Genomic DNA, 18,137 nt, shown 5'->3' with positions numbered 1-18,137 from the left:
CAGACTTATTCCTATCCCCATTCCCTGCCCTGGCCTCCATCCCCATCCTCATCTCCACCTCCCTCCCCATCCCCATGCTGAGGGGCTGCCAGGGACTCAGTCCTGATGGGCTTCCAGGGCTTGGTTCCACACAGAGGATCCCTGGGGACACCATCACCCACAGGTGATGTCCATGGGGACAGCACTGTTCCTCTCTGTCCCCCCCTCCGGGTATCACAGTCTCCTAAATGCTGCACAGCATCTCCTACTGTCCCCACACAGGCTGCTGCACGGGGATCTTGGCACAGGCAGCCACGGGGGTGTCCCCAGCCCTGCCCAGGGGAGGGACAGCGGGGATGGACCCACCTGGAGCAGTTGCCGCAGTCGATGATGGCGTTGTAGGTGGCGTTGACGGTGCTGAAGTAATACTGGGTCTGCTTCATGATGCAGCTCGTCTCCCTGGCCTCCATGCCGTCCCCCACCACCTCCTCTGTGCCAGCACAGCGCTGTGGGCCAAAGGCCACCAACCCCCCCAGCCCCTGCCCACCCCCCAGCTCAAAGCTCCCCAGGGACTGACCTGTCTGGAACCAGCTGCTGTAGGTGAGGCTGTACAGGAACTGCTGGAACAGGGACCTGGGGAAGCAAAGCGTGGCCACCTCAGGTGTCCCAGCCCCAAGGACACCCCAGTGTCACTCCCCAGTGGGAATGGCCCCAGGGAGGGGACATGGCAGGACTCACCAGGCTGCGGCCGAGGTCCACCAGGCAAGGCTCAGGAGATCGGCCACAGTGGGCTGTGGGTAAAGAGGGGGCAGTGAGCCAGCAGGTCCCCCTGAGGGCCACTGGGGACACACTCATGGGTCCCTGAGCTCCCAGACCAGCTGGAATGCACCATCCCTGTGGGTGCTCACCACGAAGACGCCGCGGGGCGCTGCACCCGTGTTGCTGGGGGCCTCGGGGGCACAGACGGACTGGAAGTCGTAGGATTCCTTGCGGGCGTAGAAGGAGTTGTTGTAGAGGGCAGACATCAGGTTGGCATCCACTTCGCTGAAGAACTTGCCCACCTGAAATGGAGACACCGAATCTGCACCCACATGCCACCTTGGCATGGACTCCCCTGGAGGGGACTCGAGTGGGGCTGTCACAGACATGAGCTCAAGGGTTCAGCTCCTCGCTGGCACCCACGCCCAGGAGAGCTGCGGGCACCGCTCACCTGGTACCAATGGTCCTCCTGGTTGGAGAGCACCAGGAAGCCCCCATCATCGATGAGGACACAGATGAGGTCCTGGGGAAGAAGGGCAGTGTCATCCAACCCTGGCCATGCCCAGGGCAAGCAGGACCAGCAAAGGGGGTGGCAGGCTGTCAGGCACGGGGGCAGTGCGGTGTCCCCAAGCCTCAGAAGCATCTCAGTGCCAGGAGCACCCATGCTGGGTGCAGAGAGCAGGAGACACCACCCACCCTGGGCGTTTAACAGCCCTCTCAGGGGATGCACGGTCCATGGGCAAACACTGTGTGGTGGGCTTCATCCCCGTGTGGTGGGCTGGGTCTGGCCAAGCTTGGGGAGCAGCAGGGCACAGGGTGGGTGCACAGGCTGAGTAAGCAGGGGACAGGGACCTCTCCCACCTCTCCCAGCCATTCCATACACCCCCACCAGCTGCCCCTACATCTGCCCACCACCCACCTTGTTGTTGGCCTCACAGTCCATCTCACAGCTGCTTGAGGGGTCACACTGTCAACCAAAAGCAGGGCAGAGGGACAGGTTAGCAGGATGGTCATCCCCCCAGAGCTGTCCTCCCAGCCAGATGTAGGGTGGTGTCTCCAGAGGCTGGGGACAGGTACCCTGAGGAACAAGCCCATTGCAACCACAGGCACCATGTACCAGCAGTGACCCCGCAAGCAGAGCTCCCTCCCTGCCCTGTCTCCAGCCCTGTTCCCTGGCTGTGCCAGGCCCCAGGACATACCCGGCGGGTGCCCAGCTGGTCCCGGTCTGTCCGGTTGCTTGCCAGCACTTTGAACTTCTCAGCCCAGGCCTCCAGGTCCAGCTTCACCCCCACCACTGGGGCAGTGGGGAGACAGGGGAGCGGGGAGTGAGCTGTAGCCTGGAGGGGTTGCAGGGACCCCCCAGCCTGGCACCAGGGCACCCAGCTCCCTGCCTACCTGCGGGCTTCAGAGTCTTGCCCCCAATGCTGAGCTCCACGGCGGTGCTCACCAGGATCCCAATGGTGTTGTTCTCCAGGTCCAGCCCCCGGTAGCCAGCTGTGGAAGGCAGGGGTGACATCAGGGGACACATGGAGTCAGTGGCAGCCTGGGTCACACGCTGTTGCCCTGAGCTGGCACCCACCATCTCGGTAGGGTGGCTTGAAGATGTAGCCCTTGTTGTCCAGGCTCCTCCGGTAGAAGCTGGCGTTGAAGGGCTCTGGCTCCTCCTCCCAGTCATCTGCAGCCCTGGCAGGGAGAAGCCACAGCCATGACTGTCACTGTCATCTCTGGTCCCACCAGAGATGGCCCAGCAGGAGCAGACACGCCACTGAGCAGGGCAGACACTCACTTGTTAGGGAAGACACGGGTGATGCCCCCGTCGGTGGCTGCGAAGACAGCCAAGAGGCTGTACCTGCAAGGAGAGGGGCCAGGTACACCAGCCATCAATGGAGTTTTGCTCTGTCCCCGCCTCCACAGCCCATCCCAATCCTCATCTGTCCCAAGACAGTGCTGCCCACCCTGGGCCATCTCCCCATCACCTACGTGTTGAGGTCCTGGTCCTTCCAGACTTGCTCCACCAGCTGCTGTGTGATACCCGTGTCCAGGATGAGGTTGTGCAGGAGGAAGTTGTCGCCTTGGGAGGTGGAGAGGAGGGGGAGGTGAGAGCTGACACCATGAGGGCCACCCATGTCTCCTGCTCTGCCCCAGCACCCACTCTGCAGCAGCTCCCAGGATCCCAACCCCAGCACAGTTTATCCCCTGCTCCATTTCCCCCTGAATCCCCATCCACCCTCAACCCCCAGCAGCCCCCCCAGCAGCCATCCCAGCTACTCACACTGCTTGGAGTCTGGGGTCACCTTTTCCATGAGGGCAATAAAGTTTTCCAGGAATTCGGTGTTGTTATCCGACAAGTCGAGGTCTTTGCAATACTCTCTGGGGTTTGGGGGACAAGGTTTGTCGTTTGTGGGGATGGAAAAGGTAAGGTCAGTTCTCCCCCAGGGACGGCAGGGTGGGTGCTGGCCATGCTGCCAGCACCCAGGCTTGACAGGGACACAATGGTGGTGACGTGCCACCTCTCCTGGGAGTGTCACCCCGCCAGGGGAACTGGCTGTGGGCATCTCTGCAGACTGCCCGGTACCCAGCCCCTGCTGCCTGCAGTGCCACCAGAGAAGCGTCACACCAGTCACCGTGTCTGTCACTGCCACAGGCACGGAGGTGCCGTCACCTCTACCAGGGCAAGGTTTGATGGATCCCGGTTTGCCCAGAATGGTACAACACCGAGTCCATCTCTCCCCACACTGCTGGGGCTACTGGTGGGACCAGGTGCCTCTGATACCGTACTTACCTGCGGGGCTATGCCCACCCTGCCCTGCCCCTGTGGCACCCCAGGGATTGGGGCACCGTTGTGGGTGCCAACAGGGATTTGCCTCAGGATTCTCCACAGCTGCACTGGCAGCACGAGGCAGTCACTCAAGGCCCTACCTGTGCCCTTTGCACAGATGGTTGGGTGCTGGCTGAGCCCCAGCTGGTGGAGATGGGTGCTTGCCCATGGGCATCACTAGCCCTGAGACACTCCTGGGACAGGCAGTATGGGGGTGCCATGTCCCTGCTCCAGTCTAGAACACCCTGAGCGCAGAGTCCCAGCCCCAGCGATGCCAGGGACAGCTGTAACCTGCTGGTCACCACGAGACTCTGACTGGGTGGCACAGATTAGTGCCACCCCGGTGTGCTAAGAGACTCCTGTCCTCAGCAGTGTGGCTGTGAACAGTGCCAGGGTGCTCAGGGCCCCCCTACTCACAACCCCTCTGCCAAGCTCCTGACGCTGCCAAAAACTCTGTCATTAAGAGGACAAATGGAGCAAAGGGTGGCAGGGAGCATGCCCACAGGGCAGCTGAAAAAGGTGAGGCACCCTGCCCAGCTCGGCCCGGCCCCTCAACCCCTGTTCGGGGGTGAACAGCCACCTACATATCTCCACCGACACGCACAGATACAGGTACTCACACACCCACGGGGGACGGGGATATACGGTTTCTGAAAATTTCCAGAGGCCCATGGGCGCGGCAGCGCCGGCGGCAGATCATACAGTCGCCCTGGGTGCTGGGCACGCCCCGGCACACCGCCCCCCCTGCCCCTGCCCACGCCGGGCAGTGCCCACCGCAGCAAGGGTGCTCATGGAGCCGCTCTGGGGGTACCGAAGGGCTCGCCCTGATTTCCACACCCGCTGTTCCCTCCAGCTGCAGCGTCTGCAGAGCCCCACGCCGGGCACTGAGCCCAGCACTGCAGCCTGAGCAGCACCGTGGGTGCAGACCCACTCCTGGGGCTTTGGGCTCGGGCATCCCCTTCCTATCCATCCTCTCTGCGTGCTTACGGGCCAATTTTCAGTGACAGTGCTCCTGTTTCTCATTCACGCTCTGCTGCGGCTCCCATGTGCCCTGGACTTCACCCCCACTGCCCAGCAGAGGGCCTGGGGACTAAGCTCCCCAAAAAGCCAGCGTTGCACAGTGACTGTACCTTCTGGGCTGGTTCACCCAGACTTGGAGTGAGTGGCTGCTGCTGTGGGCCGGGAGGGCGGGGGGTATCTGCAGGTGGCCGTGCTGGACCTCAACCCACTGCAATCCCCAAAAGCTGCACTCGCAAAACATCCCCTAACAGGACGCTTAGCTGCTGTAACAACCTATGAGCAGACAGGTGATTAGCTGGTGATGTTAATTAGAGCTGGTCAGAGATTGCTCTGTAGTAGCGGGAAGGGTGCGGTGCTGGCAGAGCCATGGGGCTCCCCAAACACCGCACTGAAGGATGGCCCTTCATCCCTGCTAGGTGACAAGACTGGGCGGCATAGCCCAGGGGAGGGGACATATCTGTCCATCAAGGGGCCGCTACACTGCCCTCATATCCCCAAACCCCCTGGACATCCCAAATTTGGGCCGAAACCTCCCGCTCCTTCTCCCTCCCCCCCGCAGCCAGCACGACTGTATGATGCCGCCGGCGGCCCCTCGCTCGGCAGGGATTTTCAGAAACTATACCTATATATGCACGCGCAGAGGCCGGGCTGCACCGGGTGCATATATACTGTGCTGGATGCAACCGGGTGGCGCAGCGGGGCCGGGGTCCCGGCGGCAGCCCCGCGGCCGAGCGGGCACACGACACACACAGCCACAGGGCACGGGGAGCGGGGACAAGGCACGATGAGGCGAGGATGGGGGCGATGGTGGGGTCGGCAGCGGGGCCGGGGCGGATGCACACCTCGGCAAGCGCACACGCAAAGCTACCTGGGAGCAATGAACACATGTCCCTCCGACTCAAAGCTGTTGGGCAGCAGGTATTCAAAATCTGCAACAGAAAGGGAAGGTTATCCGGCGGGGAGCGGGGACGGGGGCGCCGGGGGCCAGGAGGGAGAGAGACGGACAGAGAGAGAGAGGGGAGGGAACAACAACAACAACAAAAAAAAAAACCAATAAAGATAAAAGGCATTTGCTGCTCTTGGTAACAAGAGAGGAAGGTAAAGGCCGTTCTGCTGTTGCTGGCACCGCACGGGAAGGAAGGTTAGAGCCAAATCAGGAGAGGTTTGCCCATCTCGGCTCGAATTTGCTCGGTCGCGGGCTGAAGGCGCGCGGGTGCGTACGCGCGGCCGGTACGCAGGGACACACAGACACACACACATATATATATGTGCGCACATGTATATATATATGCATGTTCGGGAGGGCGGGGGGACGTCTCTCTCTCGGGGGAGGGGTGGTGGGCGAGGGCAGGGAACCACATGCTGCGCTCCTGGCCGGAGGAGGATCACCAGAACACTCGGTTGTCGGGAGAAAAAAATAAAGGGAGTTTTCAGGCATCACCATGGCCAGAGGGGAACCTTGCCGAGGACAGTCCAACCAGAGGCTCCCGCCCTGCTGCAGGGCCGTGCAATGCGCTGCCGGGCACCGGTGCCCCCTCCCTCCCCGGGGTGGTGGCACCCCATTGGGGACGGGGATCCGCGCTCGCCCACCAGCACGCTCTGCTTTAACAGGGGGATGCAGCCCAGTCGCTTTGGGGTGTCTCTGGGAATGCCCCGGCAGAAGAGACAGAGGATGCAGGGCTCAGCTCACAGGGGCGAGCTGCGTTAGGGGGCGCATGGAGGGGTGCTCTGGGACACCCCTGGGACTACATCTCCCCCACAATGGGCACTGCCACCCCCATGCCCTCCCGCCAGCTCCTGGTGCATTGCACGGCACAGCCAGAGGTTGGACTGTTGCTCTCTGAGGGCTGGAGGCAGGGGCTGGGTACAAGCCGATGAGAGGAAGAAGAGGAGGAGGAGGAGGAGGAGGAGTACAAACACTCGTACTTGGTCCATCAGCATTGCCATCACAGGGGCGCTGGGAGGAGGCAACTCAAGGCTGATTGAACAGGGCTGAGGGTGACACTTCCACCTCCCCACTGTCCTGCCCGCCTGGCCCTGTCCCCCGTGGCCCCTCCTGTGCTGCAGTGCCCCCCACAAGCCGTTTCCCTGCCTGTGCCAGGGAGGGGGTGCTGCTGGGCAGGCTGCTGGTGGGTGCCGTGTGCTGGGGGCTGTGTGGGATGGAGAGTGGTGGCAGGTCTCATGGGGACCGTGTGTGCCAGGTGTCCCCTGGCCCACTGTGGGGCTGTGCGGGAGCTGTGGGTCAGGAGGCCCCTCTGGCATTGAGGGAATGTGGGCCAAATCCTGTGTCCCACAAGCGATGTCCTGCTCCACTGCAGGGGGAGACCGACTCTGGCACCTGGGCCTGCCTTGGTGGGACTTTGGGCTCAAACTTGGCTGCTCCCAGGGGCACAGATGGCACCAGGACACTGTACCTTCAGTGGTACAGTACACTGTACCATGCCATGCTGGTCCCCATGGCAGGGGGGATGGCCACCGAGCAGCTGTGGGGGCAGACAGTGTGGCACCCCTGGGCTCAGCCATCCCACGTGCCCTTGGGGCCAGGCTCGCAGTCACCTGTGCAGCTGGGAGGCACTGCCCCAGGTGGTCCCATCCCATCTCTGCAGAGGGTTCCTGCTTGTAGGCTTTCCCCAAAAAGCCGGTCCCAGAGGCTGATGGCAGTGGCAGATTGGGTCCCCCACCTATCTTCCATCCCTGCCACCTTTGAGCACCCACCCCACAGCCCCCCCACTCCCTGCACAGCCCTATCCCTTTCAGGTTGAGTTGTCTTGGGGAGGAGGAAGCAAAGGAGCCAGGAGAAGGGGAGAAGGAGCTGGAGGAGACGAGCGGGAGAAGAGGAGCAAGAAGGGGCAGCGTTGGGGAGGAAGAGCAGGGCATCCAACTAGCTACAAAATCCTCGTGGATCGAAAACGGCAGTTTCATACAAGATTGGCTCTTGAACGATATCGAACCAGGTTTGGGAGTGATGCACAGGGAGGGAGTGGGGATTTTCGTGACAAAGCTCTCATGAACAGAACAAGACATGTTGCTTTCAAATAAAGGGGGAACTGGAGGAGAGGAGGAGGAAGAGGAGAAGGAGAAGGGAGGAAGGGCGAGTTGGTGGCGGTTTGCAGGTTCGGCGTGGCAAACGGGCAGGGAGATGGGCAAGCAGGGGGCTGGGGGGGACTGGACACGGGGCAGGGGACGGGGTGGTGAAGGTGAGTGGTCTGAGACTGAAAATACTTGCCCTTCATTTTGATGTTTGGTACTGTGTGAATCCACCATAGAGAGAAAGCAAGAAAAACAACAAACAAAAAACAACAAACAAAAAAAAAAAGGGGTTGGGTGGAAAGGGGGAAGGGGGGCACAAACAATATTTTATTCAATCGACGTTTGAATAAAAATATTGTGTACTATAATCATACCAAAAGGAAACCTCTTGCAAAAAACGACATGAAGAAAAGAAAACATAAGAAAAACCCAGTAACAAAAGGAAAAGAAAAGGCCACGGTGAAATAAGAACAAAAAAAAAAAGCAAAGATATAACTAGAGAAATATATAGATATATATATTCAATACTCCAAAGGAAAATGAGAATCAGTAGCAAACAGTTGCAACAGTCTTGATATCAAAATGTCCTCACTGAGTCAGGGGGCATGCACGGCACGGTGGGCAGAGCTGGGGAGGACGGGGGGGTCCCCCCTCCCGGGGATGAGGACAGCCTGGCCTTGTCCCCACAGGGACACAGGGCTCCTGCCCGTGGATGGAGGGGGTGGCAGGGGCTGGATCCGGAGCGGGGCTGGGGTCGGACCACCGGGGCGGCCGAGGGGGAGAAACGGGGGGAACCGAAGGGGAGAGGGGAAGGGTCCAGTTCTCCCATGGGGGAGAGGGTCCCTGGGAGCAGCATGGACCTGAGGAGGGGAAAAGGCTTGGGGGTCAGGGGAAAGAGAAAGAGAGAGAAAGGGGGGCCAGGCTAACACACACGTACACAGATTAATTCCAAACAAAAATCGAAACCAACCAAAACCAAACTCATAAAAAGAATAGATGGCTTAAACTGAAACCAAAGTATCGTAATAAACCAAAGGAAATTAAAGAGATCCATGCAAACTTCCCCAGGCTCACAAATTATCTGGCTGCCACAGCGCCATCCCTTGTCCCCGGGAGGCGAACAGGCAGCACCTCCCTGCCTGCGCCGGCAGCGCCTGCCTGCAGCCCCGGGCTGGGCTTTTGGGGTGCAAAGCACGAGGACCAAACCCCGGCCCCCCGGGGCACCCCAGGCAGGCAGCTCGCTTTCCCTCTGTGCGCTCACCTCGACTCACGCCTCCCTTAGCTTTAGTTTTTCTCTTTCTTTTGCCTCTCACAGTGATCCCTATGACCTTTCCCAAGTCTTTGGTTTGTGTTTCTCCCCCCGACAGCCACGGGCTGGCGTGGGGTGAGGGGGAGTGTGAGAGGGTGGCAGGGAGAGCCAGGGGCTACTTACACTTCACTTGCAGGATCTGGTCGCTGAGATTGGCCTGGATGTAGTAGGTACTGTAGGGAGGCAGAACCAGCCCCAGGCTGTGGAGAGGGAGAGCAGACACCTGGTGTAAGGCTTTACACCCACCCAGAATCCTTGGCCAGCTCCCAGTCCCTGCCTGGCACCTGCTGGCAGCAGCTTGACCCAGGCGATGGCAGGCAGCAGCCCCACTGGTCTCCTGCACAGCCTGCTGCATCCCTCTCTCCAGGAACTGCAGCCAGCGCTGTCCTGGAGTATCCAGGGTCATCCCCAGAGCACCCAGGGTCATCCTGGGGTATCCAGGGTCATCCCCAGAGCACCCAGGGTCATCCTGGGGTATCCAGGGCCATCCCCAGAGCACCCAGGGTCATCCTGAGGTATCCAGGGTCATCCTGGGGTATCCAGGGTCATCCCCAGAGCACCCAGGGTCATCCTGAGGTATCCAGGGTCATCCCCAGAGCACCCAGTGTCATCCTGGGGTATCCAGGGTCATCCCCAGAGCACCCAGGGTCATCCTGAGGTATCCAGGGTCATCCCCAGAGCACCCAGGGTCATCCTGAGGTATCCAGGGTCATCCTGGGGTATCCAGGGTCATCCCCAGAGCACCCAGGGTCATCCTGAGGTATCCAGGGTCATCCCCAGAGCACCCAGTGTCATCCTGGGGTATCCAGGGTCATCCCCAGAGCACCCAGGGTCATCCTGAGGTATCCAGGGTCATCCCCAGAGCACCCAGGGTCATCCTGAGGTATCCGGGGTCATCCCCAGAGCACCCAGTGTCATCCTGAGGTATCCAGGGTCATCCCCAGAGCACCCAGGGCTGTGCAGGGGGCACACAGAAGTTGGCACATCTGCCTAGCCAGGGCTGAGATGGGCAGGATGTGCCAGCCCAGGAATCAAGGGAGATGCATGTGGAAGAGGAACACGACATCCCTGTGAGGGAGGAAGGCAGGAAGTGACACAGCCCATGAAAGAAGGGACAAAGCCTTCCCAGGCTGCAGAAACCAATGACAACCATTATACAGGCACCAGAAGCCAGATAAGTCAGGAAGGAGAGTTTTCTGCCAGCCAGAAATCTGGCATGCAGGGTGTGGGACAGGGTGGGAAAGGAGATAGCAGGGGGTGGTGCTGGGGCTGCTTAACCCACAGGACACACTGCCAGAGGGAACTCGACTCCTTGGTGCCAGCTGCAGTGGCCATTGGCCTTTGGTGACAGTGTTTGTGCCAGGTGTTGTCAGGAATAAGTGAGCAAGGACCACATTCCTTACTCTCATTGGATGTAACATCTGCACCAGAGCCACTGGGATCTGGGCTTCCTCCCTAAAGTACCCCTTCAGCTAGCCCTGTCTGTGCTGGCAGCACGGGCACGGTCTGGGCATTGCAGCCAGCACAGCAGAGCTGCTGGCACCCCAAACAACAGGCGTCAGGAAGAGGGTGGTGGCTTTTTCTGTTCAGTGTTGGTGGCACCCCGTGCTGATGGCATCCCAGGGAAACCCAGGAAATATCCCTGCTGCAGAGCAGAGCCATGGGAGTGTAGGGCTTTCATCCTACAGATGTGTCACCCTGTGTCATTGTCCCCTCCTCACCGGTGCTGCTTGGCTCCAAAGGGGGACCATCGTGGGGGACATGACTGGGACTGCACTGGGGACACCTGGCAGTGCTGGGTAGTGGCTGTGACCCTTGCCAGCCCCTCCTGAGCTGGGTGGTGAGGAGGAGGAGGAGGGCACACTGGGCAACAGGGGCTCACATGGCTCCTCCCAGAATGAAGGCAGTGTGAGATGAGAAGTGACAATGTCAGGGTCTTTCTTACACATCTGCTGGTGCAAACTGGTGCAAACTGGGTGATAAAATGCAGAACTTTGCTCTCCTCTGGCTCTAAAGACACTGCCTGTGCTGCAGGGTGGGCACACATCACAGTCACCCACCCTAGGAGCAGGCAGGGACCTGCATGAGCCCCTGGCTGGGCAGACAGGGGGTGGCAGGGATGTCACTTGTCTGGCCCCTTGCACACCAGCCCTGCAGCCTGTCTGGAGTCCTGGGGACTGTGTCCAAGCTCTACAGTGCCTAACACTGGCAGGCAGCCCTTTCAGGAGTGCCCTCCAGCACATCACTGCCTGTGTGCAATAATATGGTAGTGCACATGCAACCTTATAGCCCATGGGACACATCTCTGGTGGCCTTGGGGACTTTGGGAGCTGCAGGCACAAGCCCCCAGGCCTGTGCTGGTGTGGGCCCTGCCCCAGTGCAGGGCAGTCTGGGTGCACTGGCCGTGACACTCACCTGTAGTTGGTGCTTTTGATGGGAGCCCACGTGTAGGTCCGGAACACCTCGTCGATGTATTGCTGTGGGTCAGAGGGAGCCAGTCAGGCCTGGGCACTGCCAGGACTCTGCTGGCACAGTGCCACAGGGCCCTGGCTCCCAGCCCCTCATCCCCTCTGCTGGTTCTGGGTGCTCAGCACAGTGACAGCTCCAGCTGTGAGCCCCTTCCCCTGCAGTGTTACCTCGTCCAGTGACTTGATGAGGGTCTTGATGAACCTCTGCCCATCATTCCCATCAATCATGCTTCTCCGGATCTGTGGGACACAGAGGAGGCAACTGAGGGCCACAGAGCCCGGCCATGCACCTGTGGGCACCCATCCCAGTGGGGTGGCCCTGGGCACCCACGGAGTGCAGCGTGAGCAGCCTGGCGAGGTTCATCGTGCTAGAACCCAGGGGACAGTGACCCAGCTCCTGTCCCCACTGCGGCTCCATGGGAGCTGTGCCAGGACCCTGAGCATGAGACTCTCTGCAGGGCAGGCTGGAGGGGCTGAGTGCCCTTTGCAACTGCAGATGAGGGGGACAGCCTATGCCCCAGAGGCTGCCCCTGGTCTGCTCACCTCCTCCTTGTTTTCATCCTCCAGCTCAGCATCCAGGAAGTCCAGCGTCACTGGCTCACGGAAATTGATGATCTGCAGGAAGAAAGGGAGAGCCAGGGAAGGGCTCAGGGCTCCTGCAGCCACTGCTGAGTCCAGACTAACTCATCACAAACCCCACAATGAAGTCCTAAGGACCCTGGAAAGCCATGTGTCCCCCAGGGCCTGGCTAATCCCCGTGGCTGCTGCCCCTTTGGGCCCCTCCTCACCTGGGGCTGCAGGTTGGGGTGCAGCAGGACGTAGCCGTTCAGGTCGATGGCGAAGACGTAGCCATTGGCCCCCAGCTGCAGGACAGGAGGAGGGGTGAGGCTGACCAGGTGGCTCTGTGGCATGACACACTGTGCTGGTGTGATCACCCTCACCTCTGCAGGCAGAGCTCGCCCCACGTCACCCCCAGGGCTCAGCCCATTCTATCCATTCTCAGGACAATGCAGTCTGCCACTCCTGGGGTGAGAGTTTGCCTCTGGATTTTTCCCACTGCTCCTTTCCCCAGGCCTGTAAGGTTTATTCCCTGCTGACCCTACGAGGGTTTTGGGTCTGCACTGGGTCCCAGAGCATCATGCAGCTTAGACCCCCGCTCTCCTGCCTGTCCCAGTCCCTGCCTGCACCCATGGCTCCTGCTAGGTGCCAGTGCTGCTGGAGGTGCTCTGGAGTGCTGGGGCACAGCCTGGGGCTCCCATCAGAGGGATTCCACACCAGGGACAGACGGGAAGGGGCCCCCACGCACGTTGTAACGCGGCGTCAGCCTCTTGATGTCATTGAGAGCCACATCGATCCCCATCACGCCCAGGATGAGCTGGTTCTGGAAGGAAATGCAGAACGGAGGTGGGTGGGACCAGGGCTGTCACCTGTCACCACCAGCCCGGGGACAGGGAAACAGCAGGATGCACCTCTTCTCCTTCTGGGGACGTGCGGGTCAGCTTTGGATACTGCAGGGGCACAGGGTGGGATGTACCAGCCCCCCAGGAGCCCCCATGGGACACTGCACCCCCCAGGGACTCGCAGCTGTCAGTTGTCCCAATTGAACTGTGAGAGCTAGCCAAGGTAATTTTGGGTCCTAGGGATGGCAGTCACCCCTGGTGTCACTGCAGGGAGGTGGTGCAGAGCAGGCAGCACCCCAGGAATGCCAGTGTCCCCTGCAGCCATGCACACATCACCAGGGCACCTTCCCCACCTCACAGTGATCCCTCATCAGGGCTCCCAGTGCAGCCAGGGCAGGGGCAGCAGAGTCTCCTACCTTCCTGTCACTGCTGTCCTCCGTCAGGTTGAACACTGGCAGCGTTCCTGTCACCACCAGGCCCAGCCCCTGCACAAGCACAGAATGATGTCCCATGGCCCCTCACTGGCCTCAGGACCCAGGGCTGGGGGTGGGCAGCGGAGGGGGGTTACTGCCCTGACAAGGGAGATGGGGCATGTCCTGTGCAGGACCCTGGGGCTGGTGTCCCCATCCACCTGCACCCTGGAGTTCTGTGGGACCCCAGGGTCAGTGTCCCCAGCTGCACCCTGGGGCTAGAGTCCCCACCCACATGCCCCGTGGGGCTGTACGTGACCCAGGGGTGGGGATCCCCACCTGCACCTGGGGCTGTGTGAGACCCTGGGGTTGGGGGTCCCTCCCTACACCCCAGGGCTGGGGGGTCCTTACCAGGGCATCCTGGTAGACATTGGTCCACTGGACCTGCTTGGCTCGGTTCCCAGCCAGAACCATGGGTCTGCCCAGCACATCCAGGTACTCCTGCAGGGACACAGGACATGGGAAAGGACGACGTGGGAGCTAGACGTCTCCTTGCTCCAGCCTGGCGACACCCTTGTCGCTAAGCACACCCAGGAATATTAATGGGGTGAGGCTGAGCTAGGGGAGGGGGCTTGGCAGCCACCAAACCTGGGGGTACTGGCTCCAGCTGGGACCCCCACAGGCCCATTAAGATGCAAACAAAGTGCTGCTCACCATTGGCCATGCACAGGCAGGGCAGGGGCTCCCCAGGCAGCACCAGCCAGAGCCCCCCCAGCCCCCAGCCATTCCTGGGGCTGGGATTGCTCCATCATGCCTGGACCATGCCACTACTGTCTCCCTGGCTGCCATCTTCTCCTGGGGCAGTTTTCCCTTTTCCTGTCTCACCTTGCCAAGGAAGATCTCTGGGCAGGGAGGCAGCCCCCATGCCACAGTGCCAGCCCTGCCCTGCCTTCATCACCTCCCCTCATGGCACCTCGTCCACATCTCATAAAGAAAAGGGGCAGAAGAGAGGCAGTGAGAGGAGGTGTGGGGCAGACAGGACCGGCTCTGCTGGGCTTGGCCCTGCCCACGCTCAGCTCTGCTCTGTGCTGATTAACGCCTGATGTTTCATAATTAGTCACTCAAAAGGCAGCAGGTCCGTGGGGAGCTCCAGAAGATGAATTACTTAATGGCGCAGGGCCTGGCTGAGGGCTCAGCTCGGCTCCCCAGCTTGATGCCACACTCACTGCCAGCCTGTGGGGTGCCCCCAGTGGGGCTGGGGCTGCCTGAACTCCCCCCAGGCGGGGCAGCCCGCGAGGGCTCTGCCTGCCTGGCTCCCGGCTGTACCTGCGTGTTAATGCGGATGGCGCCGATGGAGGGGATTTCGAAGTAGTAACCTTGGAAAAGAAAGAGAAAGGCAGCTGAAGATGCAGGTGCCCAGCAGTCTGGCTGCCCTGCTGCCCCTCCCTCCAGGGCTGCAGCCAGGCCTTTGCTGGTAGTGGCACACACTGTAGCCGAGGGGTGAGCCCAGCACCCTGCAGCCCCCCGTGCCCCCTGGGTGCCAGCCCCGCTCACCTTTGTTGGCACAGGCCATCCACTGCAGCGGGGTCACGTCGTAGTTGTGCTGCCCCACGGAGAAGGTGAAGACCCGCACCTGTGGCAGAGCGAGCACTGAGGGCCATCCACTGGGCACCCCTCTTTTCCACACCTGGTGATCCTAGCCAATGACAACCTCCCCAGGGACAGCGTGGCATTGCCTGCCACGGCCCACAGAGTGAGTGCAAGTGGGCAGAAGAGTCCTGCAAGTGCTGGCTGTGCTGGCAGCAAGGGAGTCCCTGTCTCCTTGTCTGGCCCCAGCCAGTCCTGCCCTCCAGCATCACTCTGTTGGTGCAAGCGTCCTACCTCAGTGGTCCTTGCTCTGGGGCATCCCTGCTCCCAGCGGGGTCTGTGCTCTCTGAGGGTGATACATGGACCAGAACCCCCCCACCCCACAGGTTTCCAGGTACTGAGCAGCAAGTGGGACCTTCCTGCTAGTTCCTCTGCCTGCCAGCAGCCCTGTCCCCATGCCTGGGGTGTGTTCCCCTCAGGGCCAGCATTCAGGGAGCTCACCAGCCCCATTCCCTCCCCAGCATCCCACAGTGTGCCTGGTCCCACGCCTCCTTCACAGGGATGTGGGAGCCAGCTACAAACCCTTTAGCAGGGAAGTGGCTCCATGCAGGAGGAGCAGGCTGGTGGGGAGGGAGGATGGCGAGGAGGCAAACGGAGCAGAAGCCAGCAATGGAGCTGGAGCAGCCCCAGCCCAGCACACAGACCCACAGCCTCTCACCGTCTTATTGGGCCAGTTGTACTTCTCAAAGACGTCCTGCACTCGGTCCTCACCGCCGTCCGTGAACATCATGATCATCTTGTTGCAGTTGGCACGTGTGATGTTGGACTGTGGGGCAGACACAGCACCTGAGGCCACACCTGGAGCCAGCAGTGCTGGGCACCGGGCTGGATGCAGCCAGGAGGGCTGGCCCCAACCCACCTCTTTTCCCAGCCCATTTCTCTGGGGCGAGGGTGACCAGGCTGAATGGGCAGGAGGGACACTGCCAGCTGGGGAATGATGTGGCTAATACCACTCGGCACCTAATAGCACCATTCATCTTTATTTTGCCTCTGGCACAGTGTCCGGTTGGGTCTGGCCCCTCCACCCTGCCCTGCTAACTTTTAATAACCCAGGGGGGAGCAGCACCAGCAAAACCTTGGCTACAGCATGCCTGGAGGTGGGATGTCTCCCCCAGCATCGAGAAGGAACACAAGGAGCCCTCAGCACAGGGCAGCAGCCAGGCACTCAAGAGCTGTGCCACCGTCCCCAGCACCCACAGGTGCACCCTGTCCCCCAGCCCCCAGCCCAGCCCCCAGCTCACGTTCTGCAGCTGGTCGAAGGCGTACTCAAAGCCAGCCTTGTAGTCTGTTGTGCCCTTGGCCACCATGCCCTGCACGTCCTCCTTGAACACCTTCTTGTTCCGGATGTTGGCCTGCACCAGGTGCTTGAAGCACGACACCGGCTTTGCCTTTTCATTGAACTGGGAGGTGAAATGGAGGGGAGCGGGTCACAGAACGGGGACAGGGCAGACACCAGCACCACAAGGCACTCATGACACCCAGCTCTCACGGGCAGCAGGTGACCCAGACGTGTCCCACATGCCAGGGAGGGCTGACGCTGAGGCTGAAGTTTGGCTTGGGACAAATGCAGCAGCGAGCTGTGGTGTAGGTGCGGGCAGCGCAGGGCTCACCCGCACCCTCACTTCTGCAGGCGCCCCAGCTTGTGCGAGCAGCTGTGCTGTGCTGCTCTGTGCCGTCAGCGGGAGCAGGTGCTGCCCCTCACTTACGGCTTCATTTACCGGCAAAGGGGCCCATTCATTAGGGGAGCTGCGATCCAGCTAACAGAGCCGGCCAGACTCTTTAATTAGTGCCGGCGTGCTGGTGGCCAGACAGGGGAGGGCTGGCAGAGCGGGGGCAGCCAGCCACGCGCAGATGCGGTGGCATGGCCACTGCGCTGCGGGAGGTGACGAGCTGGTGACATTGCCGTGGGGTGCCAGGTGTCAGCGGCTGGTGGCTGACAGGAGGTGGCTGGCTGGGATAATGCAGGAATAGCTCTGCTAAATGCCCCATGATAGGGGCAGCTTTTGCGTGCCGAGCCCTGAGCAGCTGTTGCCTTGCTTATGTGCAGGTGGGTGGTTAAGAAGACAAAAATGGTATTTCTGTCTGCAGAGCCCTTAGCCAGGTGTGTGAGGGGGAAAGGGTTCCTGTGCTGGGGAGCTGGCAGGTGCCTGGGGACACAGCCCTTCCTCTTGCCCCATGGCACTCACCGAAGCCACGTTGACATAGTCATCATCTGAGAGGGTGTCCAGCATCTCATAGACTGAGGTCTTCATCAGCTTGAGGGTGAGGCCGCTCACACTGCCACTCCTGCAGGAGACAGGGGTGCTGGGGGCTTGGCAGCGAGGGAGCACCGGGCTGTGCTGTCCCCACAGCTTCCCTGTGGCCACTGATGGGACAGTGGCACCTTGGCGAGCTGCATCACCATCCTGGCCTCAGCCCAGCCATAGCCCCCACCCTGTACTCACACGTCCACAATGATGACCATGTCCTTTGGGGAGGAGGCACCTTGGATGTACCTGTGGGGTACAGAGTGGGGTCAGCAGGGTTGACTCATTTTGGGGGGACCCTGACTCTGCTGGGCGCAGCCCAAGAGCGACGCCCTGCCAGGGCATGGGCACCGGGGAGCTGTGCTGGGAGCCCCGGGCACCAGGGCTGTGGTGACCCCATGGCAAGGGGCAGGGACGAGGTGGCGGTGGGCAGGTGGCGGCGAGGACACGGCTCCCGTGGCACAGCAGCAGACGGCCAGCGACTGCTGCTCCGCACTGTGTCAGCCTAATGAGCTCTAAATGCTAAACTCTTCCATCATTGCAGGCCCTTTCCTGCGTGCTGATTATGCTGACACACACATCCATATTAAGATGCTATTTACCCCCCTGGTAGCTTCAAAGGCCAGGCTGATTGGGTTATTTTTAGCTACAAGGAGGAAAAATAATAACACTACGTAAATCTTCCCCACTGAAAACAATTAGGGAGCCCTTCCTCACCCCTTGAAACAACGGGTCCTGCTCCCAGCCCTGCTGTGCCATCCTGTGAGGGAGGGGCTGGCACAGTGCTTAGCACCCATCCCATGCCATCCCATCCCGGACGTGGCCATGCACGGCCCCACCTCACCGTGCCATTGCAGGAGGCCTGATCCTGCCCTGGCTGAAGGCCAAGGGAACCTCATTATTGGCTTGATCAGGACCGGGCCTTGTGTGAATTAATTAGTGTGTTATTAGTATCAATTACTCACCACTTCTGGGGAGGACTGGGGAAGGGGCAGGATTGTTAATCCCAGGGCCTGATACTCCCTAATTAAAAGTGATTACCGGGGTGGGA

At 60.7% G+C, this 18,137-nt stretch overlaps 2 protein-coding genes across 4 annotated transcripts in view; both read right to left on the bottom strand.

Annotated features, from left to right (window-relative positions):
- CACNA2D2 (calcium voltage-gated channel auxiliary subunit alpha2delta 2) overlaps positions 1–18,137 on the bottom strand; it is a 210,598-nt gene that overhangs the window by 1,397 nt on the left and 191,064 nt on the right. For 2 of the 3 annotated variants that reach the window (XM_068201629.1, XM_068201631.1), the window contains 28 exons: positions 17,285–17,335; positions 17,027–17,126; positions 16,082–16,240; positions 15,499–15,606; positions 14,748–14,826; positions 14,520–14,569; positions 13,605–13,694; positions 13,200–13,268; positions 12,690–12,764; positions 12,172–12,246; positions 11,927–11,998; positions 11,552–11,623; positions 11,331–11,392; positions 9,039–9,115; positions 7,803–7,823; positions 5,445–5,505; positions 3,011–3,108; positions 2,719–2,809; positions 2,525–2,587; positions 2,318–2,421; positions 2,134–2,232; positions 1,938–2,032; positions 1,658–1,705; positions 1,190–1,261; positions 888–1,040; positions 718–770; positions 557–612; positions 346–469 (listed from right to left, as the gene is read on the bottom strand). In XM_068201629.1, coding sequence (XP_068057730.1) covers positions 346–469; positions 557–612; positions 718–770; positions 888–1,040; positions 1,190–1,261; positions 1,658–1,705; positions 1,938–2,032; positions 2,134–2,232; positions 2,318–2,421; positions 2,525–2,587; positions 2,719–2,809; positions 3,011–3,108; positions 5,445–5,505; positions 7,803–7,823; positions 9,039–9,115; positions 11,331–11,392; positions 11,552–11,623; positions 11,927–11,998; positions 12,172–12,246; positions 12,690–12,764; positions 13,200–13,268; positions 13,605–13,694; positions 14,520–14,569; positions 14,748–14,826; positions 15,499–15,606; positions 16,082–16,240; positions 17,027–17,126; positions 17,285–17,335 — 2,277 coding nt within the window. The remainder of the gene's footprint in view (positions 1–345; positions 470–556; positions 613–717; positions 771–887; positions 1,041–1,189; positions 1,262–1,657; positions 1,706–1,937; positions 2,033–2,133; positions 2,233–2,317; positions 2,422–2,524; positions 2,588–2,718; positions 2,810–3,010; positions 3,109–5,444; positions 5,506–7,802; positions 7,824–9,038; positions 9,116–11,330; positions 11,393–11,551; positions 11,624–11,926; positions 11,999–12,171; positions 12,247–12,689; positions 12,765–13,199; positions 13,269–13,604; positions 13,695–14,519; positions 14,570–14,747; positions 14,827–15,498; positions 15,607–16,081; positions 16,241–17,026; positions 17,127–17,284; positions 17,336–18,137) is intronic. The other variant, XM_068201630.1, reaches the window with a different exon arrangement.
- The window catches only part of NPRL2 (NPR2 like, GATOR1 complex subunit), a 35,159-nt gene that overhangs the window by 13,992 nt on the left and 3,030 nt on the right, over positions 1–18,137 (bottom strand). The gene's annotated exons all lie outside the window — the stretch shown is intronic.

The sequence above is a fragment of the Anomalospiza imberbis genome, chromosome 11 (genome assembly GCF_031753505.1).
Source record: "Anomalospiza imberbis isolate Cuckoo-Finch-1a 21T00152 chromosome 11, ASM3175350v1, whole genome shotgun sequence".
Classification (NCBI taxonomy): domain Eukaryota; kingdom Metazoa; phylum Chordata; class Aves; order Passeriformes; family Viduidae; genus Anomalospiza; species Anomalospiza imberbis.
Note: the sequence above shows the minus strand (reverse complement) of the source record. Positions and strands in the feature narration are given on the sequence as shown.